This window comes from Doryrhamphus excisus, chromosome 4, assembly GCF_030265055.1.
Source record: "Doryrhamphus excisus isolate RoL2022-K1 chromosome 4, RoL_Dexc_1.0, whole genome shotgun sequence".
Classification (NCBI taxonomy): domain Eukaryota; kingdom Metazoa; phylum Chordata; class Actinopteri; order Syngnathiformes; family Syngnathidae; genus Doryrhamphus; species Doryrhamphus excisus.
In genome coordinates, this window is record NC_080469.1 from 24,395,480 (window position 1) to 24,423,000 (window position 27,521).

General features: G+C 40.6%; 1 protein-coding gene across 2 annotated transcripts in view; it reads left to right on the forward strand.

Annotated features, from left to right (window-relative positions):
- The window catches only part of si:dkey-215k6.1 (transmembrane protein 132C), a 187,381-nt gene that overhangs the window by 62,884 nt on the left and 96,976 nt on the right, over positions 1-27,521 (forward strand). The window contains exons 3-4 of one of the 2 annotated variants that reach the window (XM_058069759.1): positions 9,593-10,011; positions 10,529-11,097. In XM_058069759.1, coding sequence (XP_057925742.1) covers positions 9,593-10,011; positions 10,529-11,097 — 988 coding nt within the window. Of the gene's footprint in view, positions 1-9,592; positions 10,012-10,312; positions 10,333-10,528; positions 11,098-27,521 lie in introns of those variants that run through there. The other variant, XM_058069760.1, reaches the window with a different exon arrangement.

Here is a 27,521-nt window from a genome sequence, read left to right on the forward strand (position 1 = left end):
TACTTTTTATCTCGTAATTTTGACTTTCTTTTCTCGTAATTTGGATTTACTATTGGGGTAATTTTTTTTTTCAGTGGCAGAAACGGGCTTCCATAGAAACCACCTCTGACTTGCTCAAAAAAAAAACAAAAACAAAAAAAACAACTTTTTTTATTTATTTTGGAGCACCAAATGTGATAAAAATCTAACCTCTCTCACTTGTTTGCTTTACTTTTGACAGAAGAGTCTTGAAGTTAAAGTTTGTCATGACGTCCTGAGAGAAACGACCAAAACTTGCATATCAAATGTATCCCTCATGCAGCGTTTGTATCGAATGCTGTACTGTGCCGGCGTCGCTAGCGGCGTGACCGACGTGTGATGGGGGATGGCGTGGCCAACATGGCTGTAGGAGTGCGTCTCGGCGTCTCCTTATAGAAAAGGACACGGAGATGTGACAGCGGACAAGATAGCGTCATTTGTATTCCGTCATGGTGGATATCATCAAATGCCAGAATCTTCACTCTCTCTCTCTCTCTCTCTCTCTCTCTCTTTCTCTTTCTCTCCCTCACACACACACATTATTGGTACGCCCCCTCGTGCCCGTGCGCGGCGGGCGTCTGTGCACCCGCCTGCTTATTCAAGTGGAATCGCTGGCTTTCTCTGCTGTTTTTTTGCCAATGATGCGTCGGTACGAGTCGCCCCAGACAGCGCTGCACTGTCCCACCCTCATTATATTTTCACACTCTGCTACACTGGCACATAGCGAGGGACACACACACACACACACACACACACACTGCAGTGGGCCTATAAGTGTGTGTGTGTGTGTGTGGTTTGAATCCACCGGTGCAGAAATTTGTATCTTTTTTTATGGCATTTTGAAGCAAGTAGCTGTTCACATTCTGTAAATGTTCCTCCTTTTGTGGGCTCTGTAGGGGGTGGAGGTGGGGGGGGGTGGATGGGGGGTGGGGGGGGGCGCTCAAGAGTTTTGCATCATTCACTCTGAACTGACAAAGTGACATGAAACATCGACTGCAATGTTCGGCGCGCCTACTGTACGCTCATGAGATGAAACGCGGGCCCATTTTGTGCACATTTAAACTGGTTTCATCCTAAAGTAAACTGTGGTATGATTTAAAGTAGTCAGTGTACAGCTGGCACGGCAGTATGGATTCACTATGCGCTAAAATGAGTCAACACAAATCATAACAAAACAAAACAAATTATCGTGTCAACAGCTGGCAACACAAATGAGTAGCAACGTCACTGTGTCTTGTCCGCGGTCAGGCATGGTGGTGATACATTCCACGAGTGCTGCCGACTCCGTGGAGCTGTGGTTCATGCAGGGGGAAAGATTTGTACATGCGCCGTGACACTGTGAAGCTTTTTTTTCGGGGTTTTTTTGGCAAGATAATTGCGTCATGTTGTTTGTAGATTCATGAAATAGGACTGCACGAGTGCTGCTGACTTGGCTGTGGTTAATCGAGGGGAAGATCAACTGTCTCAAGCGACAAAACTAGCAAGTTTTTCTCTTTTGTGGTGCATTTTGGCAACAAAATTGTGTCTTACATAAAGTCAAGCATGGAGGTGGTAGCGTACATGAGTCCTGCTGGCACCGGGGAACTGTGGTTCATTGAGGGAAGGATCCCTACATATACCGTACTGTAAAATTGTCTCAAGCAAAAAAGAAACATTTGTTTTTTTCTGTGATACTTGTGTCTTGCCTATAGTTTAAGCATGGTGGTAGTATACACGAGTGCCGCTGTTCATGCATGTATCATGCTTTGTCGCCTTGATAGGGATATAACACGTGCTGTTTGTAGACAGCGTCACAAAAACTAGTGTGTTTTTCTGGTTTTGTCTTGCCTACAGTCAAGCATGGTAGTGGTAGCGTGCACGAGTGCTGCACTTCATTAAGGGATAGATTCCTATATGGTTGTAATATTGTCCACAAGCAAGTTTTTTTGAGTCATTTGACATAATTTGCAAGCATGGTGGTGGTTGTGCCATGGTCTGGGCTGCTCGAGTGCTACCAACTTGGGGAGTCCTCACCTGACTCATACACTATTTGAGCTTGGTGACTAAAATCGACAGTATCGACAAAACAAGTTATTTTTTCAGTTTTTTGAGCAAGATTGTGTCTTGCCTGGCATGGTTGCGATCGTGTCACGGTGTGAGGATGCACGAGTGCTGTCAACACTGGGAGAACTGCAGTTCAATGAGGGGGATCGACTATGCTGCCATTTTGTGCACATTTAAACAGGTTTTATCCTAAAGTAAACTTTGACAGGCGTGGTGGTGATAGCTTCCACGAGTGCTACCGACTCCGTGGAGCTGTGGTTCATGCAGGGAAAGATTTGTACATGACACTGTGAAGCAGAGCATCATCGCGCTCGCTATTTTTCGGGGGGTTTTTGGCAAGATAATTGCGTCATGTTGTGTGTAGGATCATGAAATGGGACTGCACGAGTGCTGCTGACTTGGCTGTGGTTAATCGAGGGGAAGATCAACTGATAGGGCGGAAACTAAAGAGGTCTCAAGCGACAAAACCAGCAAGTTTTTCTCTTTTGTGGTGCATTTTGGCAACAAAATTGTGTCTTACATAAAGTCAAGCATGGCGGTGGTAGGGTACATGAGTCCTGCTGGCACCGGGGAGCTGTGGTTCATTGAGGGAAGGATTCCTACAAATACCGTACTGTAAAATTGTCTCAAGCAAAAAAAAATGTTTGTTTTTTTTCTATAATACTTGTCTTGCCTATAGTTTAAGCATGGTGGTAGTATACACGAGTGCTGCTGTTGTTGCATGCATCATGCTTTGTCGTCCTGATAGCGATATAACACGTACTGATTGTAGACAGCGTCACAAAAACTACTGCGTTTTTCTGGTTTTGTCTTGCTTACAGTCGAGCATGGTGGTGGTAGCGTGCACGAGTGCTGCACTTCATTGAGGGATAGATTCCTAAATAGTTGTAATATTGTCCACTAACAAGTTTTTTGAGTCATTTGACATAATTCGGTCAAGTCAAGCATGGTGGTGGTTGTGCCACGGTCTGGGCTGCTCGAGTGCTACCAACTCTGGGAGTCTTTTGAGCGGAAAGATAAATTCCAGCATGTACTATACTATGATGGTGAAACAGAGCATTTTTCTTGAGTTTTTGAGTTTTCTTGAGTTTATTGATGCATGAGTGCATATCATCATATCATGCATTGTCCTTACTGGACTCATACACTATTTGAGCGTTGTGACTAAAATCGACAGTATCGACAAAACAAGTTATTTTTTCTGTTTTTTGAGCAAGAAGTTTTGCCTAGCATGGTGGCGATCGTGTCACGGTGTGAGGATGCACGAGTGCTGCCGACTCCGTGGAGCTGTGGTTCATGCAGGGAAAGATTTGTACATGCGCTTTTCTGGTTTTGTCTTGCCTACAGTCAAGCATGGTAGTGGTAGCGTGCACGAGTGCTGCACTTCATTAAGGGATAGATTCCTATATATTCATATATATCCGTTTTTTGAGCAAGATAATTGTGTCTTGCCTAGCATGGCGGCGATCGTGTCACGGTCTGAGGATGCACGAGTGCTGTCAACACTGGGAGAGCTGCGGTTCAGTGAGTGGGAAGATGCATTCTGACACGAATTGCTGTTATTGTGAAGCCCAAACCTGGGCTGCGTGTCAGTTCCTGACACGATCTTGGTATACACAAGGTGGTGTTCAGTGTGTGTGTGTTCAGTGTGTGTGTTCAGTGTGTGTGTGTGTGTGTGTGTGTGTGTATTTGGACGAGAAGGCAGCCAGATGTACACGTCCGATCAGGCCCATCTGCCATTCTTCTCCACCCCTTCCTTCACACAAAAACCTCTATTCTGCCCGCTTTGCAAGGACGCGGCGTGACACACAAGCAGAAAGACAGCTGATAGTCAAAGCACGGTGGAGCGTGTAGGAAGAACGTGAAGAGAAAGACGGCGAGAAGACACGCCAGATGGTCGCCGGCGAGATGAAGCACAAAGTGATACTCGATATCGTGTTGGTTAAATATTGACTTTTTCTTTTTTTTTTTTTACATTTCATTACATGAGCAACACTTTATCAGGAGGGTGGGTGATATATACGCAGCATGTTGGCTATTTAGCCCCAACGTAAACCATCACACACGCAACAATAATAATAATAATAATCATATTCATAAAGCCCACTGGTGGCTTCAGCAGCGCAACCAGAAGGTGTGAGAAGGCTGCAACGTGTTATTCATTGATTTGCTGGTGTAACTAAATGCATGTCAACAATTAACAGCCTCCATCTGGTGCCCCCCCCCCCCCCCCCCCCCCCCGCACCCCCCCATCCCTCTACACCACATCCTGCTCGGCTTTTGGCGGGAAACTCAATAAGACATCTTCCAGATACTCCATTGTTACCTCCACCAGAACATTTGGAGGTGAAATAAAGAACATGGAATAGTATTTACATTGGCTCTATGCTAATGTTACCATGTAGCAATGCTAACATGCTAATGTTATCCAGATAGTGCTATGTGTTTATATAAGTGTCCTATGAAAATTTATAAAACATGCTTTTATGCCAATGTTACCATGCTAGCAATGCTAACATGCTAATGTCACCATAAGTTAACATGCTAACACCTAGCATGTATATATGTGTCTATCAATGGAAATAACTACAGTGTCTTCCTATGATGAAATGTTTCTGTTACCATGCTAGCAATGCTAATATGCTAATGTTACCATCAGCCCTTCCTATGAAAATATATAAAAATGCCTCTATGCCAATGTTACCATGCTAGCAATGCTAACATGCTAATGTCACCATACTAGCAATGCTGACATGCTAAAGTTAACATGCTAACACCTAGCATGTATATTTGTGTCTATCAATGCCAATAACTACAGTGTCTTCCTATGAAAATGTATAAAAATGTTTCCATGTGTTACCATGCTAGCAATCCTAATATGCTAATGTTACCGTCAGCCCTTCCTATGAAAATTTATAAAAAATGCCTATATCCTAATGTTACCATGCTAGCAATGCTAACATGCTAATGTTATCCAGATAGCGCTATGTGTTTATATAAGTGTCTTCCTATGAAAATGTATAAAAAATGCTTTTATGCCAATGTTACCATGCTAGCAATGCTAACATGCTAATGTCACCATACTAGCAATGCTGACATGCTAAAGTTAACATGCTAACACCTAGCATGTATTATGTGTCTATCAATGGAAATAACTACAGTGTCTTCCTATAATGAAATGTTTCTGTTACCATGCTAGCAATGCTAATATGCTAATGTTACCATCAGCCCTTCCTATGAAAATTTTTAAAAATGCCTCTATGCTAATGTTACCATGCTAGTAATGCTAACATGCTAATGTCACCATACTAGCAATGCTGACATGCTAAAGTTAACATGCTAACACCTAGCATGTATATATGTGTCTATCAATGCCAATAACTACAGTGTCTTCCTATGAAAAATTATAAAAATGTTTCTGTGTTACCATGCTAGCAATGCTAATATGCTAATGTTACCGTCAGCCCTTCCTATGAAAATTTATAAAAAATGCCTATATCCTAATGTTACCATGCTAGCAATGCTAACATGCTAATGTTATCCAGATAGCGCTATGTGTTTATATAAGTGTCTTCCTATGAAAATGTATAAAAAATGCTTTTATGCCAATGTTACCATGCTAGCAATGCTAACATGCTAATGTCACCATACTAGCGATGCTAACATGCTAATGTTATCCAGATAGTGCTATGTGTTTATATAAGTGTCTTCCTATGAAAATTTATAAAAAATGCTTTTTTGCCAATGTTACCATGCTAGCAATGCTAACATGCTAATGTCACCATACTAGCAATGCTGACATGCTAAAGTTAACACGCTAACACCTCACATGTACGTATATATGTGTCTATCAATGGAAATAGCTATGCTAACGTTAGCATGCTAACACCCAACAATGTACCAGGAAGGCTAAATGAACGACAAAATAATGCACCGACACTCTTACGTTACATTAAGGAGTGGGACAATTGTTAGCAACAATAGCATAGCTACATATGTGATGCTAACAGTGCTAACAGTACACTTGTATAGTTTCTGCCTAATGTTGCTAACAAATCAACAAGCAGACAAACTTTTAGAATTGCCCCAATAACCACGATGATAAACCCATTTTTAATGTCGTCTATAGGAATATTTCTCGACTATGCTTTGTTCTGCATGACGTATGTGTTGGAGGTGAAACGGTCTACATGTTGTGTGTCTGTGTGTGTCTGCGGGAGTCTCATGAAGCATATGTCGCTTTCCCTGACAGGGAATTACAGCAGCTGACACACACACACAAACACACACACACACATACATGACCCTGGCCGACGGTTTGACCCTTGCACGGACCCATGAGGCCGCATGAGCTAACACGGCTAAAACGAGAAAAAAACAAGATGGGGATTTTAATTCCAAAGTAAACATTTAGTTCCTAAACGATGCAACGTTTAGTCAGAAAAAAAAACTTGCCGGCTTTAAAAAGGCCAGCAGGAGCAGATTGATGTCAGCTCCGTAGGTGGCGCTATACCTGATGTCACAGCTTTGCGAGCTTGGCTGCCGTTAAAGCTGGCAACGCTACACACTGGGCTTCGTTGGCACCGCAACCGCTACACGACCCCCCCACCATGACCTGCTGCTTACTCCACTTGCATTCATATCGTTGAATGGAGATTTTGCTTTGGATTTTTTTGAAGTATGTGTGGTCATATCACTGTTACATTTGTTCACTTCCTGCTTTCCTAATATAGTTCAAGTATTTTTTTTTGTTTTTTATTTATATATATATATATATATTTTAAATTATATATTTTTTTTGGTCACGTACCGAAGTATGTGTGGTCATATCACTGTTACATTTGTTCACTTCCTGCTTTCCTAATATAGTTTAAGTATTTTTTTGTTGTTTATTTATATATATATATTTTTTAAAAAATGATATATTTTTGTATTTTTTTGTCCTGTACCGAAGTATGTATGGTCATATCACTGTTACATTTGTTCACTTCCGGCTTTCCTAATATAGTTCAAGTATTTTTTTTGTTTTATATATATATATATATTTTAAATTATATATATTTTTTGTCACGTACCTAAGTATGTATAGTCATATCACTGTTACATTTGTTCACTTCCTGCTTTCCTGAGTTTTTTTTGTTTTTATTTATATATATTGAAAAAAAATATTTTTATTTATTTTGTCATGTACCGAAGTATGTATGCTCATATGACCTCATACTTCGGTACATGACAATGTAACAAATATATATATATTTTTTTTAATTTTTTGTGATATGATCATACATACTTTGTTTTTTATGATTTATTTATATATATTAAAAAAATAATATTTTTTTTATTTTTTGTCATGTATCGAAGTATGAGGTGATATGACCATACATACTTTGTTTTTTTGTTTTTTATTTATATATTAAAAACATTTTTATATTTTTATTTTTTGTCACGTACTGAAGTGTGAGGTGATATGACCATACGTACTTCGGTAGGTGACAAAAAATAAAAAAAATATTTTAATTTTTTTTTCTATATAAATAAAACAAACAAAAAAAACCTTTAAACTATATTAGGAAAGCAGGAAGTGAACAAATGTAACAGTTACTGATTGTAAAAGTACCAGATGGAGGGGTAGGATTTAATAAGCTTTGCTTCTTCCTACTCCTTTTGGACATGTGAAACTGGGAACTGATTATGGGATGCACTCATTTGTAATCTGATGCATGTTCCAATGAAATATAACCATTACCATTAGCATAGATAAGTTTCAGGAAAATATCTGCTCCCAACTATAAAAGTGAGCAAACCAGCTTTTTGCTTTTGTGAGAACATTACAGAGTCACCTTCCATCCCGTAGCTGACATTTTCTGTGCTCTCGTCCCCTCGCAAATTGCTTGATGCAGTGTAAAAAAAACAAACAAAAAAAAAACCAAGTTGCTACAGAACAGCGTCACCTTGTCTTCTTTTGATAAGAAATAGATCACAAAAACCCGCAGTAATCCTCCGATCCAACCTCCCGGAATTGTATCGTAAATACACTTGGAATTGGATAATAAAGTGCATGGAAATATATTGTGAAGGGTGCAGTGTGTCATTTTCCCCTACATGGCGCTATAAATCCTTTTCAATTGGCGGGAAAAAAGTGATACATTCCACTTAGATCCCCCGTGTGATGCCGACAACTGGCGCGGTGGCTTTCTCCGTGTCAGCGCCTTGAAAGGTGACGACTCCTGCCAAACGCTCCATGAAGGAAAATGTCTTCCGTGGCTAAATGACGCCGGAATTCTTATCATTCATACTTGGAAATGTCAATGTCTGAAGCGTAGTTAGCATGTACTTTATGTCATAAGCATTAACACGGCAAAGGAATTGGTGAAGTCTGTCGCTTGCCTTTGGTCACAAATGAGCAAGCAGTGTATTATTATTATTATTATTATTATATTATTATTATTATGTAAATTATTTATAAATAATTATTAGAATAATTATATATTTATTATAAAAATTATTATTATTTATAAAATATTTCTAAAATAATTTAATGTTAGCATGCTAACACCCAACAATGTAAGTGTCTTCCTATGAAAATGGATAAAAACGCTTCTATGCTAATGTTACCATGCTAGCAATGCTAACATGCTAATGTTACCATGCTAGCAATGCTAACATGCTAATGTTAACATGCTAACACCTAGCATGTATACATGTGTCTATCTATGGAAATAACTACACTAATGTTAGCATGCTAACTCCAATAATATAAGTGTCTTCCAATGAAAATTTATAAAAATGCCTCTATGCTAATGTTAGCATGCTAGCAATGCTAACATGCTAATGTTAGCATGCTAGCAATATTAACATGCTAATGTTACCATGCTAGCACCTAGCATGTATATATGTGTCAATCAATGGAAATAGCTATGCTAATGTTAGCATGCTAACACCCAACAATGTACCAGGAAGGCTAAATGAATTTTGACTTTGGAACACTGTGACTTAAGAAATATGGAAGTAGTTACAACGCTTTAGATCAAAGGCATTCTGGACTCCAAAAAATGGGAATCTCACAAAGTGGGAATTCTCTGTATTCTCTGCAAAACAGCATGAATGTCCTTTTTTTTTTAGTTAGTTTGAATGTGGTTGGATTGGTCTAAATCGTTAATAAGTTATAGAAAAGGGGGGAATTTGGGGAAAATAAAATTTTGGATCACCCCCAAAATTTCATCAGTTCTTTCGTATCCCATTTCCGGAAATCCCTGAAAATTTCACCTCAATTCATTCGGAGCCTTTCAAGTTATTTTGAACACTCCATCAGATAAACGCTGGCAAAAACATAACTTTGGCACTTGTGAAGGAACACGAGCAGACGGAAAAAATAAATCATAGAATTCCAATAATAAAACACGGAATTCCATAGTTTTCCAAGAAAATGTCCCACTTTTGAAGATGCACTGTATGGGAATGCAGCATATCCTGCACTACCTTGACTATTCCAGACATTCCAATTGAATGAGTTCTTTGCTTTTTCTTTCAGTTTTCGGACGTAATTCGGGAGCAACCGGAAGCAGTCCAGGCGCCGGGCCCGACTCGGCACAGCCTCGTTTCTCCGCCGCCCTCCCCACCTACCTCCCGGTGCAGTGCCAGCTGAGCGGCGCCGACTCCGCCTTCTTCCTGCGGGAAGCCAATCAGGACGTCATGCGCAATGGCAGCCTGGCGACGCGCACCGAGCCCTTCTTCCTGCATCAGCTGGAGGCGGGCGTGGCTGCGCCGCACGCCCTTCCCTCGGTCGCCTGCGGCTACGGCAACATGAGCGTCGAGCAGACCGTCCCGGTGGAGCTGCTTCAGGGGCCACCGCCGGGTCTGCAGATGATGGCCGAGCATGTGACGCTCAACTGGAAAGTCAAGGGTCACGTGGTGGTGCCCAAAGTGGGGTCCACCAATCCCTGGATTCAGGTACTTTTTGTAGTTCTTCAGATTCTTTTGGGGGTTTTGTGGCTATTCCAATAGCCACATATACATGGACCCAAATATTCCAATAGCTGTGACCCCCCAACTGGAAAGTCAAGGGTCACGTGGTGGTGCCCAAAATGGGGTCCACCAATCCCTGGATTCAGGTACTTTTTGTAGTTCTTCAGATTCTTTTGGGGGTTTTGTGGCTATTCCAATAGCCACGTATACATGGACCCAAATATTCCAATAGCTGTGACCCCCAACTGGAAAGTCAAGGGTCACGTGGTGGTGCCCAAAATGGGGTCCACCAATCCCTGGATTCAGGTACTTTTTGTAGTTCTTCAGATTCTTTTGGGGGTTTTGTGGCGTGATTGGCGTGTTCATGAATCAGTTCTTGGACCGCCACCCATGATGGGGGGAACCATCACAGAAGTCCAGCATAATATGGGTTGGGCCGTGGTCGAGGGCGGGATTCTAACTGACCGCGGCGCACTTCCTTAGTCATATGATTTTCTTCCAGGTTCTGTTTTACTTGGTGGGGCGTCGTTGGGATGAGTTGGACCCCCCGCTCCCGGGCCTCCTTCCCTGCGTTCGAGCCGTGGTGGTCCGAGACGCTAATGAAGCGGCTCCATCGGCCGGATGCCGACTCGTGGGACCGACAGGAATCTGCGTTGTGCGCTTGGAAATTCCCGCCGCCTGGTTCACGCCCCTGCAGGCGCGAAGGCGACCCGGCGAGGCGTCGCTGCCGTCCGTGGAGGTGTATTACTCCATCGTACCAGTAGAGGGCACAGGACTGGAGTGTCCGTCTATTGTTAATGAAGCGTTGAAAAGTCCCGCTACGAACACGGGGCCTCTCGGTCTCGGCCTCGGCGGAGTGTGGAGCCCCCTGGTGGACGGAGGACTTCAGGACATGCAGAAAGTTGGCTCTGTCGCAATGACTCTGGGTCCGGTTTCCCCAAAAGGAGAGATACTGACGCTGGATGATAACGTGGAGGTTCTGGTGCCTCCCAGTCCGGTCCGGCTCGGCAAGACCGTGTCATTCGGCATCTACATGAAGACGTACCCTCACGTGGAGCAGTTCACACTGAGGTAGGAGAGCAAATGCTTATTTTTCTTTCGCCGAACAAACCGCCGCCTCCTGAGGTTGACGGCTGTCACCTTTGTGTACTCAGCCTCTTTTCAGGAGCCAGCAATGCAAATAACACGCTCATGAATATTCATAAGGGATGTGAGAAGGGAAGAAAAGGGAAAACGAGACGTAGGCGAGGGAGAAGCTGACGGAAAACGCTTAAGCGCTTGGTCTTGTCTGTTTGGAGGCTGAAAGTGCAGGTCTAACGGGTCTCAAATACCGTGTTAGCGCCGATTGGTGTGGTTAGGTTGCAGTCTTTATGGTGCTGTTTGGATCGGTACATGGTAATGGTAATGGTTTTATTTCATTGCATCAGATTGCATCCCATAATCAGTTCCCAGTTCCACATGTCCAAAAGGAGTAGGAAGAAGCAAAGCTTATTAAATCCTACCCCTCCATCTGGTACTTTTACAATCAGTAACTGTTACATTTGTTCACTTCCTGCTTTCCTATTTTATTATTTTATTTTATAAAATAAATTTATAAAATTTTTATTTTATTTTATTTTATTTTATTTTAGTTTTTAGTTTATTTTATATATATATATATATATATATATATATATATATATATATATATATATATATATATATATATATATATATATATATAAGAAGCAAAGCTTATACAATCCTACCCCTCCATCTGGTACTTTTACAATCAGTAACTGTTACATTTGTTCACTTCCTGCTTTCCTAATATAGTGTAAGTTTTTTTTTCAATTTGTTTTACATTTTTATTAATTTTTTTAATTTGTGTCACTTGAATTTAATTTAATTTAAATTAGTTTAGTTTAGTTTAGTTTTTATTGAATTTAATTGAATTTAATTTTTTAAATATTTTTTTTAATTTTCATTTCAGTTTTTAGTTTTTAGTTTTTAGTTTATTTTATATATATATATATATATATATATATATATATATATATATATATATATATATATATATATATATATATATATATATATATATATAAGAAGCAAAGCTTTTTAAATCCTACCCCTCCATCTGGTACTTTTACAATCAGTAACTGTTACATTTGTTCACTTCCTGCTTTCCTAATATAGTGTAATTTTTTTTAATTTTTTTTTACATTTTTATTATTTAAAAAAAAAAATTCAATTTAATTTAATTTAATTTAAATTAGTTTAGTTTAGTTTTAATTGAATTTAATTGAATTTAATTGAATTTAATTGAATTTAATTTTTTTAATATTTTTTTATTTCCTTTCATTTTAGTTTTTAGTTTTTAGTTTTTAGTTTATTTTATATTTATATCAGCAAGTTGAAGTATTTGTGATTTTAGAAATAAGGAGTTAGTCTGTTCTCTGTAGGCGCCATTATGAATTATCCTTACTCACCTTTTTTGCAGTACATTTAGCGAGTGTTGGTATATTTGGTAGACTCAGATCGGGTTAGCATTAGCTGCATAAACGGTCTGATCCGATCTCAACGATTACACGTTGTACTATTTTCACTTTCTGTTCTCCTGTACCTCGAGACAAAACAACGTTTGGGTCGAAAAAGACCAAACCACGCCGAGAGATATCGCCAACTCGAGGTTGAATCGCTAAATGGTTCTCAGGTGTGCCTTCACGGAGGTCACCCACATCGTTTCCCTGCTCCATTATCTCAGGAAACAAAAGTATTTTGGCTAGGCCGGATGAAGTAATTCCAAAAGCCTCACAAAGAACATGGCGGCATTAGCATAACAATTCCTTACAAAGGAGCACAGCGTCCTTCTTAGCGATTCCTATTAACTGATCTGAAATGTTCTGAAGGGCCGTTTTGGTCATGTGACCTCAAGGCGAGCATCATTATCCGAGCATAAAGAAGGTTCTTGGACTTATTTGGTGCCCTTGGACACTGTAGCCACGGAAACATGGACCCAAATATTCCAATAGCCACGTATACACATACATAGCGAATAGCGTATACAAACCTACCATAAAAATGCTAGTCAAAGATCCTCTAAATAGCATGATCTCACTTCTGGCTCTTGGAATCGGCCGCTGAAAATGCTTGTGAAAGACCCTTCATACGCATGCTTGGCTCTTTAAGGAACTACTGCAAGCAAACCTACCGTAAAAATGCTAGTCAAAGATCCTCTATATAGCACGATCTCGCTTCTGGCTTTTGGAATCGCCCGCTAAAAATGCTTGTGAAAGACCCTTTATATGAATGCTTGGCTCTTTAAGGAACTACTGCAGCAAACCTACCGTGAAAATGCCAGTCAAAGATCCTCTATATAGCACGATCTCGCTTCAGCTTTTGGAATCGGCCGCTAAAAATGCTTGTGAAAGACCCTTCGTATGAATGCCTGGCTCTTTAAGGAACTACTGCAGCAAACCTATGGTAAAAATGCCAATCAAAGATCCTCTATATAGCACGATCTCGCTTCAGCTTTTGGAATCGGACGCTAAAAATGCTTGTGAAAGACCCTTTATACAAATGCTTGGCTCTTTAAGGAACTACTACAGCAAACCTATGGTAAAAATGCTAGTCAAAGATCCTCTATACCACTGGAGCACTCTGCAGCTATTAGTACCTAATGCAAAAAATGCTAGTCAAAGATCCTCTACATAGTATGAACGCTCTTCCGAATATGCTAGTCAAAGATCCTCTATACCACTGGATAATCTGACATGTTGGGAACAGTCAGACATGTCATTAGGCTTAAGTGGATTGCGGCCCTCCCTGCATGCAAGTGTGGATGTGTGTCATAATCAGGCTGAAGTGTGCTCCATCACACTAAGGTGATGTGATTATGATAAACTGCTGTGGAGATGGAGGAGCACGGAGGTAGGATGGGCGCCGTCGAGGGCCGAGATGGATGAAAGGTGAAATGTACCTCAGCTTGGTTTTATATACTGTGTGTGTGTGTGCAATATGTATCAATATATTGTAAGATTTTTAGACATTTTTAATTATATTTTTTATTTAATGTCATTTAAAAATATTTTAAATATATTTAATGTATTTTTAAAATATTTTAGATATATTTTTATTCAAATATTTTAATATTTTTAATACACTTATTTTGTTTATTTTACATTTCATTTTACATTTAAAAGGTGAAATATACCTCAGCTTGTTTGTATATATATATATATGTGTGTGTGTGTGTGTGTGCACAATACGTATAAATATATTTTACAATTTCATGATATTTTTTATTATATTTTTTATTTAATGTAATTTAAAAATATTATTAAATATATTTTGATTCAAATATTTTAATATTTTTAATTAATTTATTTTGTTTATTTTACATTTTATATCACATTTAAAAGGTGAAATATACCTCAGCATGTTTATATGTGTGTGTATGTATATGTGTGTATGTGCAATATGTATAAATATATTTTACAATTTTTAGATATTCTATAGAAATATATTTAAATTTAATGTCATTAAGAAATATTATTTAATATGTTTTTATTTAAATATTTTGCAATTTTAAATAATTTATTTTGTTTATTTTACATTTCATATCGAATTTAAAAGGTGAAATATTCCTCAGCTTGTTTTTTTTAATATATATATATGCAATACGTATAAATATATTTTAAAATTTCTTGAGATATTTTTATATATTTTTTATTTAATGTAATTTCAAAAAATACGATAAAATATGTTTTTATTCAAATATTTGAAATTTTTTTAATTAATTTTATTTTATTTTACATTTTATATCACATTTGAAAGGTGACGTATACCTCATATATATGTGTGAGTGTGTGTAATACATATAAATATATTTTAACATTTTTAGATAATATTTTTAGTGTTTTAGTATGTAATTTAGAAAATATTATTAAATATGTTTTTATTCAAATATTTAAATGTAAAATTCAACAACTGCTATGTTGTCTACCTACTTTTTAAGCTAGGTACAGTATACTATATATATATATATATATATATATATATATATATATATATATATATATATATATATATATATATATATATATATATATATATATATATATATATATATATATATATATATATATATATATATATATATATATATATATATATATATATATATATATATATATATATATACTGCGACTGAATCAGGAGCGCCTCTGCTGGTGGCAACCAATTAGTGCACTCCATCAGGATGCAATTAATCAAGAATCAGTTCCAAACGATTGATTAATTAATTCTAATGCCCATCCCTAGTAAAGCGACGGAAAAGACACAAACGAACGACTCACACTGATGACTCCAAGATCCCCGAATCAATGAAAGCTAAGCCGCACGGCGTTCCGATCGCACTCCCGCTAATTAACCAATGTTTGATTGTAATGACGCCGCGTGTCTTTTCATCTTGGCGAATTAAAAAAAAAGGGTCCCGGGAGTTTCCAAGGTTGTTGGACTCTAACCCTTTTTTTTTGTCGAGTGTTCAGCATTTAGGTTGCTAGGTTGCTAGGTTAATTAGCGACCCCAAATTGCCCATAGGTATGAATGTGAGTGTGAATGGTTGTTTGTCTATATGTGCCCTGTGATTGGCTGGCCACCAGTCCAGGCTGTACCCCGCCTCTCTGCCCGAAAACAGTAACCAGCAGTAAAAACATAGGTAACTTTCAGGAAAATATCAGTTCCGAACTAAAAACAAACAAAAAAAATTGTAGATTTGTAACAATATAAACAACACAAAAGGGCTCATTTATTCACAAAAATAATACCTTGGGCTGCACAGTGGTCGAGTGGTTAGTGCGCAGACCTCACAGCTAGGAGACAAGGGTTCAATTCCACCCTCGGCTACCTCTGTGTGGAGTTTGCATGTTCTCCCCGTGCATGCGTGGGTTTTTTTTTTCGGGTACTCTGGTTTCCTCCCACATTCCAAAAACATGCTAGGTTAATTAGCGACTCCAAATTGTCCATAGGTATGAATGTGAGTGTGAATGGTTGTTTGTCTATATGTGCCCTGTGATTGGCTGGCCACCAGTCCAGGCTGTACCCCGCCTCTCTGCCCGAAGACAGTAACCAGCAGTAAAAATATAGGTAACTTTCAGGAAAATATCAGTTCCCAACTAAAAACAAACCAAAAAATTTTTAGATTTGTACCAATATAAACAACACAAAAGGGCTCATTTATTCACAAAAATAATAATACCTTGGGCTGCACAGTGGTCGAGTGGTTAGTGCGCAGACCTCACAGCTAGGAGACAAGGGTTCAATTCCACTCTCGGCCGTCTCTGTGTGGAGTTTGCATGTTCTCCCCGTGCATGCGTGGTTTTTTTTTCCGGGTATTCCGGTTTCCTCCCACATTCCAAAAAACATGCTAGGTTAATTAGCGACTCCAAATTGTCCATAGGTATGAATGTGAGTGTGAATGGTTGTTTGACTATATGTGCCCTGTGATTGGCTGGCCACCAGTTCAGGGTGTAACCCGCCTCTCTGCCCGAAGACAGCTGGGATAGGCTCCAGCACCCCCCGAATATTCACACTGCATGTAGTCTGCCATGGCATGTCCGACATGATCGAGTGAAAAGAAGTTCTCCTCCCATTCCGTGTGGAAGTGGTATGTGTTGGGCTTCTAACTTTGCCCTTCTTCTTTACTCCATTTGAAACAGTTCCTGGGTTGTCTTAATATTCTGACTATTCCGACGACTTCTGATTTGTTTTCATTTTTGTTGTACTTTTATGTAAATATCGTGTTGTTAAAGCACAAAAAATGTGCAGTGGGCCAATAAAACATGTTCGCAAATGACCCACGGGATGCAGTTTGGACACCCTTGATCTGCAAGAATGGGGGCTATTAAAGGAATTTAGCCAAACATGCTATGAAAGGACAAGAGTTGTTGTTGTGTTGACACTAGTCGTGCTATTTTCCTTCATTCAGTCAGTGTGTGTGTGTGTGTGTGTGTGTGTGTGTGTTGTCAGATGTAAGAGATTAGTCGATTTTCCCGGGATCAGAGAGGAGATGAACTTCCGCTGAGCGCCGAGTCCTCTGGTGGCCACTTTTCTCGCTCCTCGCCGGGGAAGCTTTTATTCCTCAACACCCCCCAGCCCCCCACCCCCCTCCCCCCACCACCACCATTGATTCCACTTGCGACTCGCTGACGCCCCCCCACGAGTCAATACCTCCTTTTCTATGCTGAGTGCGAGCCCGAGTAGCCCACTTGACGACGTGCTTTTTTTTTTTTTTTTTTTTTCTGAGCTTGGAAAAAGGCCAATGTTTGCGTCCTTCATTCATTCATGAAACTCCACAGGAAGTCACGTTTTTGGCGTCTGTGTTTGGAATACAACAAACATTGACGCGAGCACGCACGCCAAAAAGCGACGAGTCCAAAGCAATTTCTTGACAATAGATCTGTGAGAGCCTGCAGATCCACAAAAGTGCAAGTGGAAGCAAACGCCGTGCTGACTTCAAATGGTTGTGATTATTTCCTGGGCGGCTTCTTCAAGGGAACAAGGGAACAACACACTGGTGGTGGTGGTGGGGTGGGGTGGGGTGGGGGGGGGGGTTGGGGGGGATCAAGGGGATATCAACAAGACCAAAAGATCTTCTACATGGCAGGAGCACTCTTGTGTTTTTAGGAATTGACACCCGTCAAAGATCCTTTATATGACAGGACTATTGCGGAAAACACCAGTCAAAGATCCTTTACATGACAGGACTATTGCGGAAAACACCAGTCAAAGATCCTCTATACGCCTGCTCTGCTCATTTAAGGAGCTACTACAAAAACGCTACTTAAATATAATTTATATAGCAGCTGTCTTCTCTTGTTGGGAATCTACATCAACGTGCTAGTCAAAGATCCTCTATATAGCAAGATCTCACTTCTGGATTTTGGAATCGGCCGCTAAAAATGCTTATACGAATTTATACGAATGCTTGGCTCTTTAAGGAACTACGGCAAGCAAACCTACCGTAAAAATGCTAGTCAAAGATCCTCTATATAGCAAGATCTCACTTCTGGCTTTTGGAATCGGCTGCTAAAAATGCTTGTGAAAGACCCTTCATACGAATGCTTGGCTCTTTAAGGAACTACTGAAGCAAACCTACCATAAAAATGCTAGTCAAAGATCCTCTATATAGCACGATCTCACTTCTGGCTCTTGGAATCGGCGGCTAAAAATGCTTGTGAAAGACCCTTCATACGAATGCTTGGCTCTTTAAGGAACTACTGCAGCAAACCTATGGTAAAAATGCTAGTCAAAGATCCTCTATACCACTGGAGCACTCTGCAGCTTTTAGCACCTACTCCAAAAACGGTAGTCAAAGATCCTCTACATAGTATGAACGCTCTTCAGAATACGCTAGTCAAAGATCCTCTATGTGAATGTTCGGCTCATGGAAGGAAGTTCTGAAAAAACGCTACTCAAAGATCCTTAATATATCAGCTCTTTTCCGAAAAACGCTTGTCAAAGATCCTCTACATGACAGCAGGGCTGTGCAGTTTTTAAGGGCACTGCTGCTGAAAATGCCAGTCAAAGATCCTCAATAAAAGTGCTCGACTCCTGTAAGGAACTGCTGCAAATAAGCTACTCAAAGATCCTCTATATAGCAACTCTCTTCAGAATATGCTAGTCAAAGATCCTCTGTACAAATGCTCTTCTTATTTAAAGGCACTGGAATGCATACCTGTTTTTTTAGATCTACTGTATAAATGCCAGTCAAAGATCCTCTATACCACTTGGAGGACTCTGCAGCTTTTAGTACCTAAGTCAGAAACGGTAGTCAAAGATCCTCTACATACATAGTATGCAAGCTCTTCAGAAAACGCCTTTGCATGACAGGGGGGCTGCGCTGTTTTTAAGGGAGCTCCTGCAGAAAACGCCAGTCAAAGATCCTCAGTAAAAGTGCTCAACTCCTGTAAGAAAGTACTGCAAATACGTTACTCAAAGATCCTTTATATGGCAACTCTCTTCAGAATACGCTAGTCAAAGATCCTCTGTACAAATGCTTTTTTTTAGATCTACTGTATAAATGCCAGTCAAAGATCCTCTATACCACTGGAGCACTCTGCAGCTATTAGTACCTACGTCAGAAACGGTACTCAAAGATCCTCTACATAGTATGAACGCTCTTCAGAAAACGCTTGTCAAAGATCCTCTGCATGACAGGAGGGCTGCGCTGTTTTTAAGGGAGCTCCTGCAGAAAACGCCAGTCAAAGATCCTCAAAAAAACTCCTGCAAGGAAGTACTGCAAATATGTTACTCAAAGATCCTTTATATGGCAACTCTCTTCAGAGTATGCTAGTCAAAGATCCTTTAAATGAATGTTCGGCTCATGGTAGGAGGTTATGAAAAAACGCTACTCAAAGATCCTTAATATATCAGCCCTTTTCCGAAAAATGCTTGTCAAAGATCCTCTGCTTGACAGGAGAGCTGCGCTGTTTTGAAGGGAGCTCCTGCAAAAAATGCCAGTCAACGATCCTCAATAAAAGTGCTTGACTCCTGTAAGGAACTACTGCAAATACGCTACTCAAAGATCCTCTATATAGCAACTCTCTTCAGAATATGCTAGTCAAAGATCCTCTGTACAAATGCTCTTCTTATTTAAAGGCACTGGAATGCATAGCAGTTTTTTTAGATCTACTGTATAAATGCTAGTCAAAGATCCTCTATACCACTCGAGCACTCTGCAGCTTTTAGTACCTACTGCAAAAACGCAGTCAAAGATCCTCTACATCGTTTGAACGCGCTTCAGAATATGCTAGTCAAAGATCCTCTATACCACTAGAGCTTTCAGTACCTATTACAAAAATGGTAGTCAAAGATCCTCTACACAGTATGAACGCTCGTCAGAAAACTCTTGTCAAAGATCTTTTGCATGACAGGAGGGCTTTAAGGGAACTTTTGCAGAAAACGCCAGTCAAAGATCCTCAATAAAAGTGCTCAACTCCTGTAAGGAAGTACTACAAATACGCTACTCAAAGATCCTCTATATTGCAACTCTCTTCTGTTTTTAGGAATGTCATGTAAAAATGCTAATTTAAGAACTCCTACAAAAAAGATGGTCAAAGATCCGCCGTAAAAAAAAAAGCTATTGTGATTAAGGAACTACTCAGTGAGAGTATCAGCGTTGCGGTTGAAGCTTGTTAGCTAGCACCGAGGCTGACTGCTGTTGACGTTTTAGTGACACGGCGCGTTTAGCTTCCAGTCCTCTCACATTTCAGCTCGCCGTCCAATGCCGCTGTGGTCGGAGTGAATTAAACAGGAGCTACAAGAGTGCCATGAATAATGAAAGCACGGCAGCTGACAACAGTCGAGTCTTCCTCGGTTTTGCCTTACCAAGAAAAAAAAAATGGTGGAAGTTGAATTAGCTGAAAGAACCACCGACTGTGTTTTAAAAATACCACGTGCAGTACTATGTGGAAGCTCTACGTCTTAGTTTATTAGCTGTCTCTGGAGAATTTCTACAACGCTGGGAATACCATCAACCGGTTCATATCCCAACCACGGAGTCACGCCGTCTTTGTTTATTCCCCTTAATCCTGACGCCATTATCATTCTGTCTGGAGCGCTCTTCCTTCACTCTCCCTGCCACTGGTGAATATTCATGGCTGCGTTATTTTCAACAACACCGCCTCCCGAAAGAGGCCGAGTACACAAAGGTGACAGCCGTCAAGCCCGAGGTAGCGCCGCTGTTATCGGAATGTGGGCAAAGTGGGAGGTGGAGATGAGATGGAGTTAGCTCAGTAAAAAAACAGAGATTTGTGGGATGAATACGGGAAGGAGCAAATCCTGGTCGTGGAACTGTGGACTCTACACTCCCGGGAGTGTCCTTTGCCCTTCGACCGTATTCCTTGAGGAATCCTGACAGGAGTACTCTTGGGGTTAGAGGTACCAAATTCCTTGAGGAATCCTGATCCTTGAGTTCGTCGAACTGTGGGCTCTACACTCTCGGGAGGGTGCTTTGACCTTCGACCGCGTTCCTTGTGGAATTCTGACAGGAGTACTCTTGGGGTTAGAGGTACCAAATTCCTTGAGGAATCCTGACCAGAGTACTCTTGGAGTAAGAGGTACCAAATTCCTTGAGGAATCCTGATCCTTGAGTTCGTGGAACTGTGGACTCTACACTCTCGGGAGGGTCCTTTGCCCTTCGACCGCGTTCCTTGAGGAATCCTGACAGGAGTACTCTTGGAGTAAGAGGTACCAAATCCCTTGAGGAAACCTGACGGGAGTACTCTTGGAGTAAGAAGTACCAAATTCATTGAGCAATCCTGACTGGAGTACTCTTGGAGTAAGAGGTACCAAATTCCTTGAGGAATCCTGATCCTTGAGTTCGTGGAACTGTGGACTCTACACTCTCGGGAGGGTGCTTTGCCCTTCGACCGCGTTCCTTGTGGAATTCTGACAGGAGTGCTCTTGGAGTAAGAGGTACCAAATTCCTTAAGGAATCCTTACTGGAGTACTCTTGGAGTAAGAGGTACCAAATTCCTTGAGGAATCGTGACGAGAGTACTCTCGGAGTAAGAGGTACCAAATTCTTTTAAGAATTCTGACGGGAGTACTCTTGGAGTAAGAGGTACCAAATTCTTTGAAGAATTCTGACGGGAGTACTCTTGGAGTAAGAGGTACCAAATCCCTTGAGGAATCCTGACTGGAGTACTCTTGGAGTAAGAGGTACCAAATCCCTTGAGGAATCCTGACGGGAGTACTCTTGGGGTAAGAGGTACCAAATTCCTTGAGGAATCCTGACGGGAGTGCTCTTACTCTTGGAGTAAGAGGTACCAAATCCCTTGAGGAATCCTGACGGGAGTGCTCTTACTCTTAGAGTAAGAGGTACCAAATCCCTTGAGGTATCTTGACGGGAGTACTCTCAGAGTAAGAGGTACCAAATTCCTTGAGGAGTCCTGACCGGAGTACTCTCGGGGTAAAAGGTACCAAATCTCTTGAGGAATACTGACGGGAGTACTCTTGGAGTAAGAGGTACCAAATTCCTTGAGGAATCCTGACGGCAGTACTCTTACTCTTGGAGTAAGAGGTACCAAATTCCTTGAGGAATCCAGACGGGAGTACTCTTACTCTTGGAGTAAGAGGTACCAAATCCCTTGAGGAATCCTGACTGGAGTACTCTCGGGGTAAGAGGTACCAAATCCCTTGAGGAATCCTGACCGGAGTACTCTCGGGGTAAAAGGTACCAAATCCCTTGAGGAATACTGATGGGAGTACTCTGGAGTAAGAGGTACCAAATTCCTTGAGGAATCCAGACGGGAGTACTCTTACTCTTGGAGTAAGAGGTACCAAATCCCTTGAGGAATCCTGACCGGAGTACTCTCGGGGTAAAAGGTACCAAATCTCTTGAGGAATACTGACGGGAGTACTCTTGGAGTAAGAGGTACCAAATTCCTTGAGGAATCCTGACGGCAGTACTCTTACTCTCGGAGTAAGAGGTACCAAATTCTTTGTTTTTGTCTGTGTCTACTGTATTGAGAGTGATGATCTCACGTCTTATGAAGACGACAACGGTTCAGTCTCGTCTCGCTGTCCGCTTTATCGGTAGGTGTCATTTGTTTCTATCTTCTTTCCCTCTGATACTCGCTTTGGTTCTCTCATCTTTTGTCTGTCTCTGTTGCGTTCAGAGTGATGATCTTAGGTCACATCGATACAGAGACGGTTTGGTCTTGTCTCGCTGTCCACTTTATTTGTATGTCTCATTTGTTTTAGCATTTTTTTCCTGGTTTCCCTACGCTTTTGTCTGTGTCTGTTGTATTGAGAGTGATGATCTTACGTCTTATGGAGACGACAACGGTTTGATCTCGTCTCGCTGTCCACTTTATTTGTAGGTCACATTTTTTAAACAAACGGACTGCGACTTTTAGCACTTAGCATCCAATGGACACATGTGGCCGCTCCACAATGTTGTGTCCCCACATCGTGTTTCAGTATTTAACGCAATCGCAGCCCGATACACATTTCACACAGATCAAAGTCCACGTCGACGTCGACCGCAAAACCACAAAAAAAAAAAGAAACTTGAATCGATCCGTCATGGCGCTCCCCAGCGTTGCTGCGCCTCCTCGCAGAGAAACCCGTCGCTCTCTCTTTGAGCGTGCTTGTTTTTCGGGCACGCTTGATATGCAAATCCCAGCCGGTGTTTTTCTCATTGTGTGTGACGGGCCGCTTGTTGCAGTACAGACGAGCTCCATTTAGACTCGGCGCTCCTGGCTTTGCACTGGGAACCGTCCCATGTGAGTGTGTGTTTGAGCACTTACCTCTAAGTTACCCCAGGAGCTAAGAAAAGGAGTTTGGGGGATAGGTTTTTTTACTTGGTGGAGTCGACCCAAAGAATAGTCGCTTTCTTTACTTCCTTGGCCCGGTGACAACATATTTGATTATTCCGTCAGCTACAGATGTTCCCATTGTTGGAGTCCATATTTACTGCTGACTGGCTGAACCGCCGCTGCACTTTGCCTCTGTCGGCAAAACGCCGGCGTCACGTGGCGCCGCTTCTTTTGTGTTTTTTTTTTTTTTTTTACGGAAGATTTTTTTTTTTACGCGTGATGCAAGAGTGTTTGGAGTGCGGCGGCGCTCTGAGGGTTTGGACCCCGGCTTGCTTTTAATTCCCCTGAGAGATTAAGTCCTCTTTAAACAGCAAAGCGGCACAAAAGTGTACAAAGCCGCTTGAAGTGAACTTGGTTTGGTTCAAGAAAGGAAAAGACAACATGCTGCAATCGCCAAACGCTCGTTTACATCACCGCCTTTGTACTGCGTAGTAGCGAGTATCAACTCTGTTTATTTTTTAATTGAATTCCATAATACATTCTACCTTTATAAACATAATAATACTAATAATTAGTTTGTTTTTCATTGCTTGTAAAGTGGAGCTAATTGCTCACAAGGTTGTACTGTTGGTGTTTTGCATTGATCGACTATTAATATTTTTTTATTCTCAAGTTTGTTGGATATTCTAGATACTGTATTTGTGATATTGGTGAAAAAGTGTTTTATTAATATGAACTTCCGTCTATGGTCTTTTTTTTACTTCCCATTTTGTTGTCTTAATTTTTTAAATATAATTAATGATGGCAATTTAAATAATTATAAATAATATTCATACATTTAATTTAATTTAATTTAATTTAATTTAATTTAATTTAATCTTAATTAATTAATTCTTTTTTATTTATTATTACCAAAATATTCCAAAAATGACACCTTGACTTTGGTCCCATATCTTGAATTTATTAAAATTAAAAAATAAAATTACAACTCTATTTATTGTTTTGTTTATTTTTCTCTTTACAACACAACATTTTTTCATCTTAATATTTTATTTTATAAATTTTTGTAAAATTACAGCTGTTTTTTTTATGCATTTTCAAAATATTTCTTCTTCTTATAATGATGACTTTATTCCCATATTTAGAATTTATCCTCGTAATATTTGAACTTCTGCAACATAATTGTCCAAAAAATTTTACTCTATTTGTCGTTTTGTTTTTTCGTATTTATGTAAATGTTATGATACTAAAATAGCATTATTGTCATAAAAATTAGGGCTTTTTTTTCATTATATTACTACATTTTTTCTTAGTATTTTGACTTTATTCTGTTGCAGTTGTATTTTCTTTTTTCTTTTTTAAATTATATTTTTAGAATGTGTCACAGCTATTGGGTGCAAACGGCCTGTTGGACACCCCTGGTCTAAATACTTCATCCAAAAATTCATCCATTTTCTATAGTGCACGCCCTTATTATGGGTACACCCTCCACTGGTTGCCAATCTTACTACATAGACTACATTGTGTTTAGGTTTGTCTTCTGGTTTCATGAGCACATGAACACAACGTCTCTCCTCCAGTATGAAACTCAAAAAACAAAAAAACAAAAAAAAAGAGTCTGAAGCTCATTTCCATCACTGTGCTGTGACCACGCTGTCCTTCTATAAGTAGACTCTTTATCCGCTGATGGCATTGTACGCATTTTTCTTCCTGTTCCATTTCCTCACAATGGCCTTCTTTCCGCTTTAATTCACGAGGAAAGCACAAAAAAAAAAACAGTTGCAATTCAGGAGATCATTTTTTTCCCTCTTTTTGTGCATCTTCCTATTCATTCTGCACGACGGGGGAGCCCCCCCCCACCCCTCAACCACCCACCCATCCACCCACACACCCCGCTCCCAGCCCACAGGCTAGCAACACAACAGCCTCTGTCGCATGTGCCTAAAAGCGCTTTTTGTAAGCCCCACTAAAAAACATCCCATTTTGCGTGTCTGTAGCTTTAATGCTAATGAGCTGTGCTTGACCACTCCTCCTTAAAGTGGAGGAGTCAATAATGCACTTGTCAATAATGTCAACAATGTAATATGAAGGGGCGGGTCAGGGAGGACACAAACGTTAGCCACACTAGCATAGATAGCTATGTGATGCTAAATTGCTAAAAACATCATGCTAGCTTAGCCTATTTAGTATTAGCCTATTTAGCCTCTCACATATGCAGATGAATTACGATTACGTGGCGCTCACTCTACACGGCGGGGGAGCACCCCCCCCAACCACCCACCCACCCCGCCCCCAAGGCATAGGCTAGCAACACATTAGCCTCTGTCACGGGTGCCTAAAAGCGCTTTTTATGAACCCCACTAAAAAAACATCCCATTTTGCGTGTCTGTAGCTTTAATGCTAATGAGGTGTTGTTGACCACTCCTCCTTAAAGCGCCACTACCTCTGCACTTGTCAACTATGTCAACAATGTAATATGAAGGGGCGGTTAGCCACGTTAGCCACACTAGCATAGCTATGTGATGCTAAATTGCTAAAAAAAAACATCATGCTAGCTTAGCCTATTTCATATTAGCCTATTTAGCTTCTCACATATGCAGATGAATGACGAATACGTGGTGCAGCTATTCACTTTGCACGGCGGGGGAGCACCCCCCCCCCCAACCACCCACCCACCCACCCAGCCCCCAAGGCACAGGCTAGCAACACATTAGCCTCTGTCACGTGTGCCTAAAAGCGCTTTTTGTAAGAACATCCCATTTTGCGTGTCTGTAGCTTTAATGCTAATGAGCTGTGGTTGACCACTCCTCCTTAAAGCGCCACTACCTCTGCTCTGCACTAAATAATGTCAACACTAGCATAGATAGCTATGTGATGCTAAATTGCTAAAAACATCATGCTAGCTTAGCCTAATTCGTATTAGCCTATTTAGCCTCTTACGTATGCAGTTTTGATGATGATATGGTATATTTTTTAAATAAAAAATATGTATTTGAGAACCATGCTGTTTTTTAATATGTGTAGCGAAGCCTGTCGGTTTCTCATGAGGAAGGAGTCATGAATGACTGACAATAGATAGCAATAGATAGCAAACGTAGCTGTAATTTGAGGATGTCAGGATGTGATTTTTCCCGATTTACTTGAGTGAATTAAAAATAATAAACACTAGAAGTCACATGACGCGTGTGGAAACGCTAGTATGCTAATGAAACGCGGCTAATCTAAAGTGGAACCCAAAGGTTAACACAATCGCCTGCTGTGTAAAAGATGCAACACACCAGGGTTCCATTACTGTCGTTGCTGCTTGTTGGCTTTTTTTTTTTTTTTTTTTTTTTAAAGCCGAGCCGCACTTTAAGGAAAAAAAAAAAACCCGGAACATTTCCAAATCCCTCTCATTTCCTCCCCGCTTTTCAATAACACTTGAAACTTGCTTATGCGCACGCACATCCCCCGCGTGGCAGGTGGCAACAGTCCTGCTCTTCATGAAGACTCCCGTTCAGGCACGTGAGCGCGCACGTGCACGAGTGACCGTGGAGATGATATGAGACAATGTCCGCATGCATGAATGCTGCAGAAAACACTGAAACATGCTTGACCGTGCATCACAACACAGTATAACACAGTAATCCCTAAATGGCATGAACTGCAGCTCCACAGTTCTGGCAGCACTCATGCTCGACTGGAGGCAAAGCAATTATTCAGCTACTTGGGTTGGAATGTGTGTCTCCCTCACTCAACCGCAGCTCACTAGCGCCAGCAGCATTCAGTACTCAAGCCTAATAGCTTGTTTTGGTTCATGAATTCATGTTTCCGTCACTTAACCGCAGCTCCCGTGTCCTGGCAGCACTCATGCACCATTTTTGACTGTAAGATAGACACTATTTCTCGACTCACTTATGTGAAAATTCATGTTTCCCCTCACTGAACCGCAGTTCCCGCGTGCTGGTGGCACTCATGCACCATTATTGACTGTAAGGAAGACACTATTTCTCGACTCACTTTCTCGAAATTCACATTTCCCTCAATGACCCTTAGCTCCCCAGTTCAGGCAGCACTCATGCACCATGCTTTACTGAGGGCAAGACAACTATCTTGCAACTCACTAATTAGAACCTGTGTTTCCCTCAATGAACCTCAGCTCCCCAGTTCTGGCAGCACTCATGCACCATGATTGACTGAAGGCAAGACA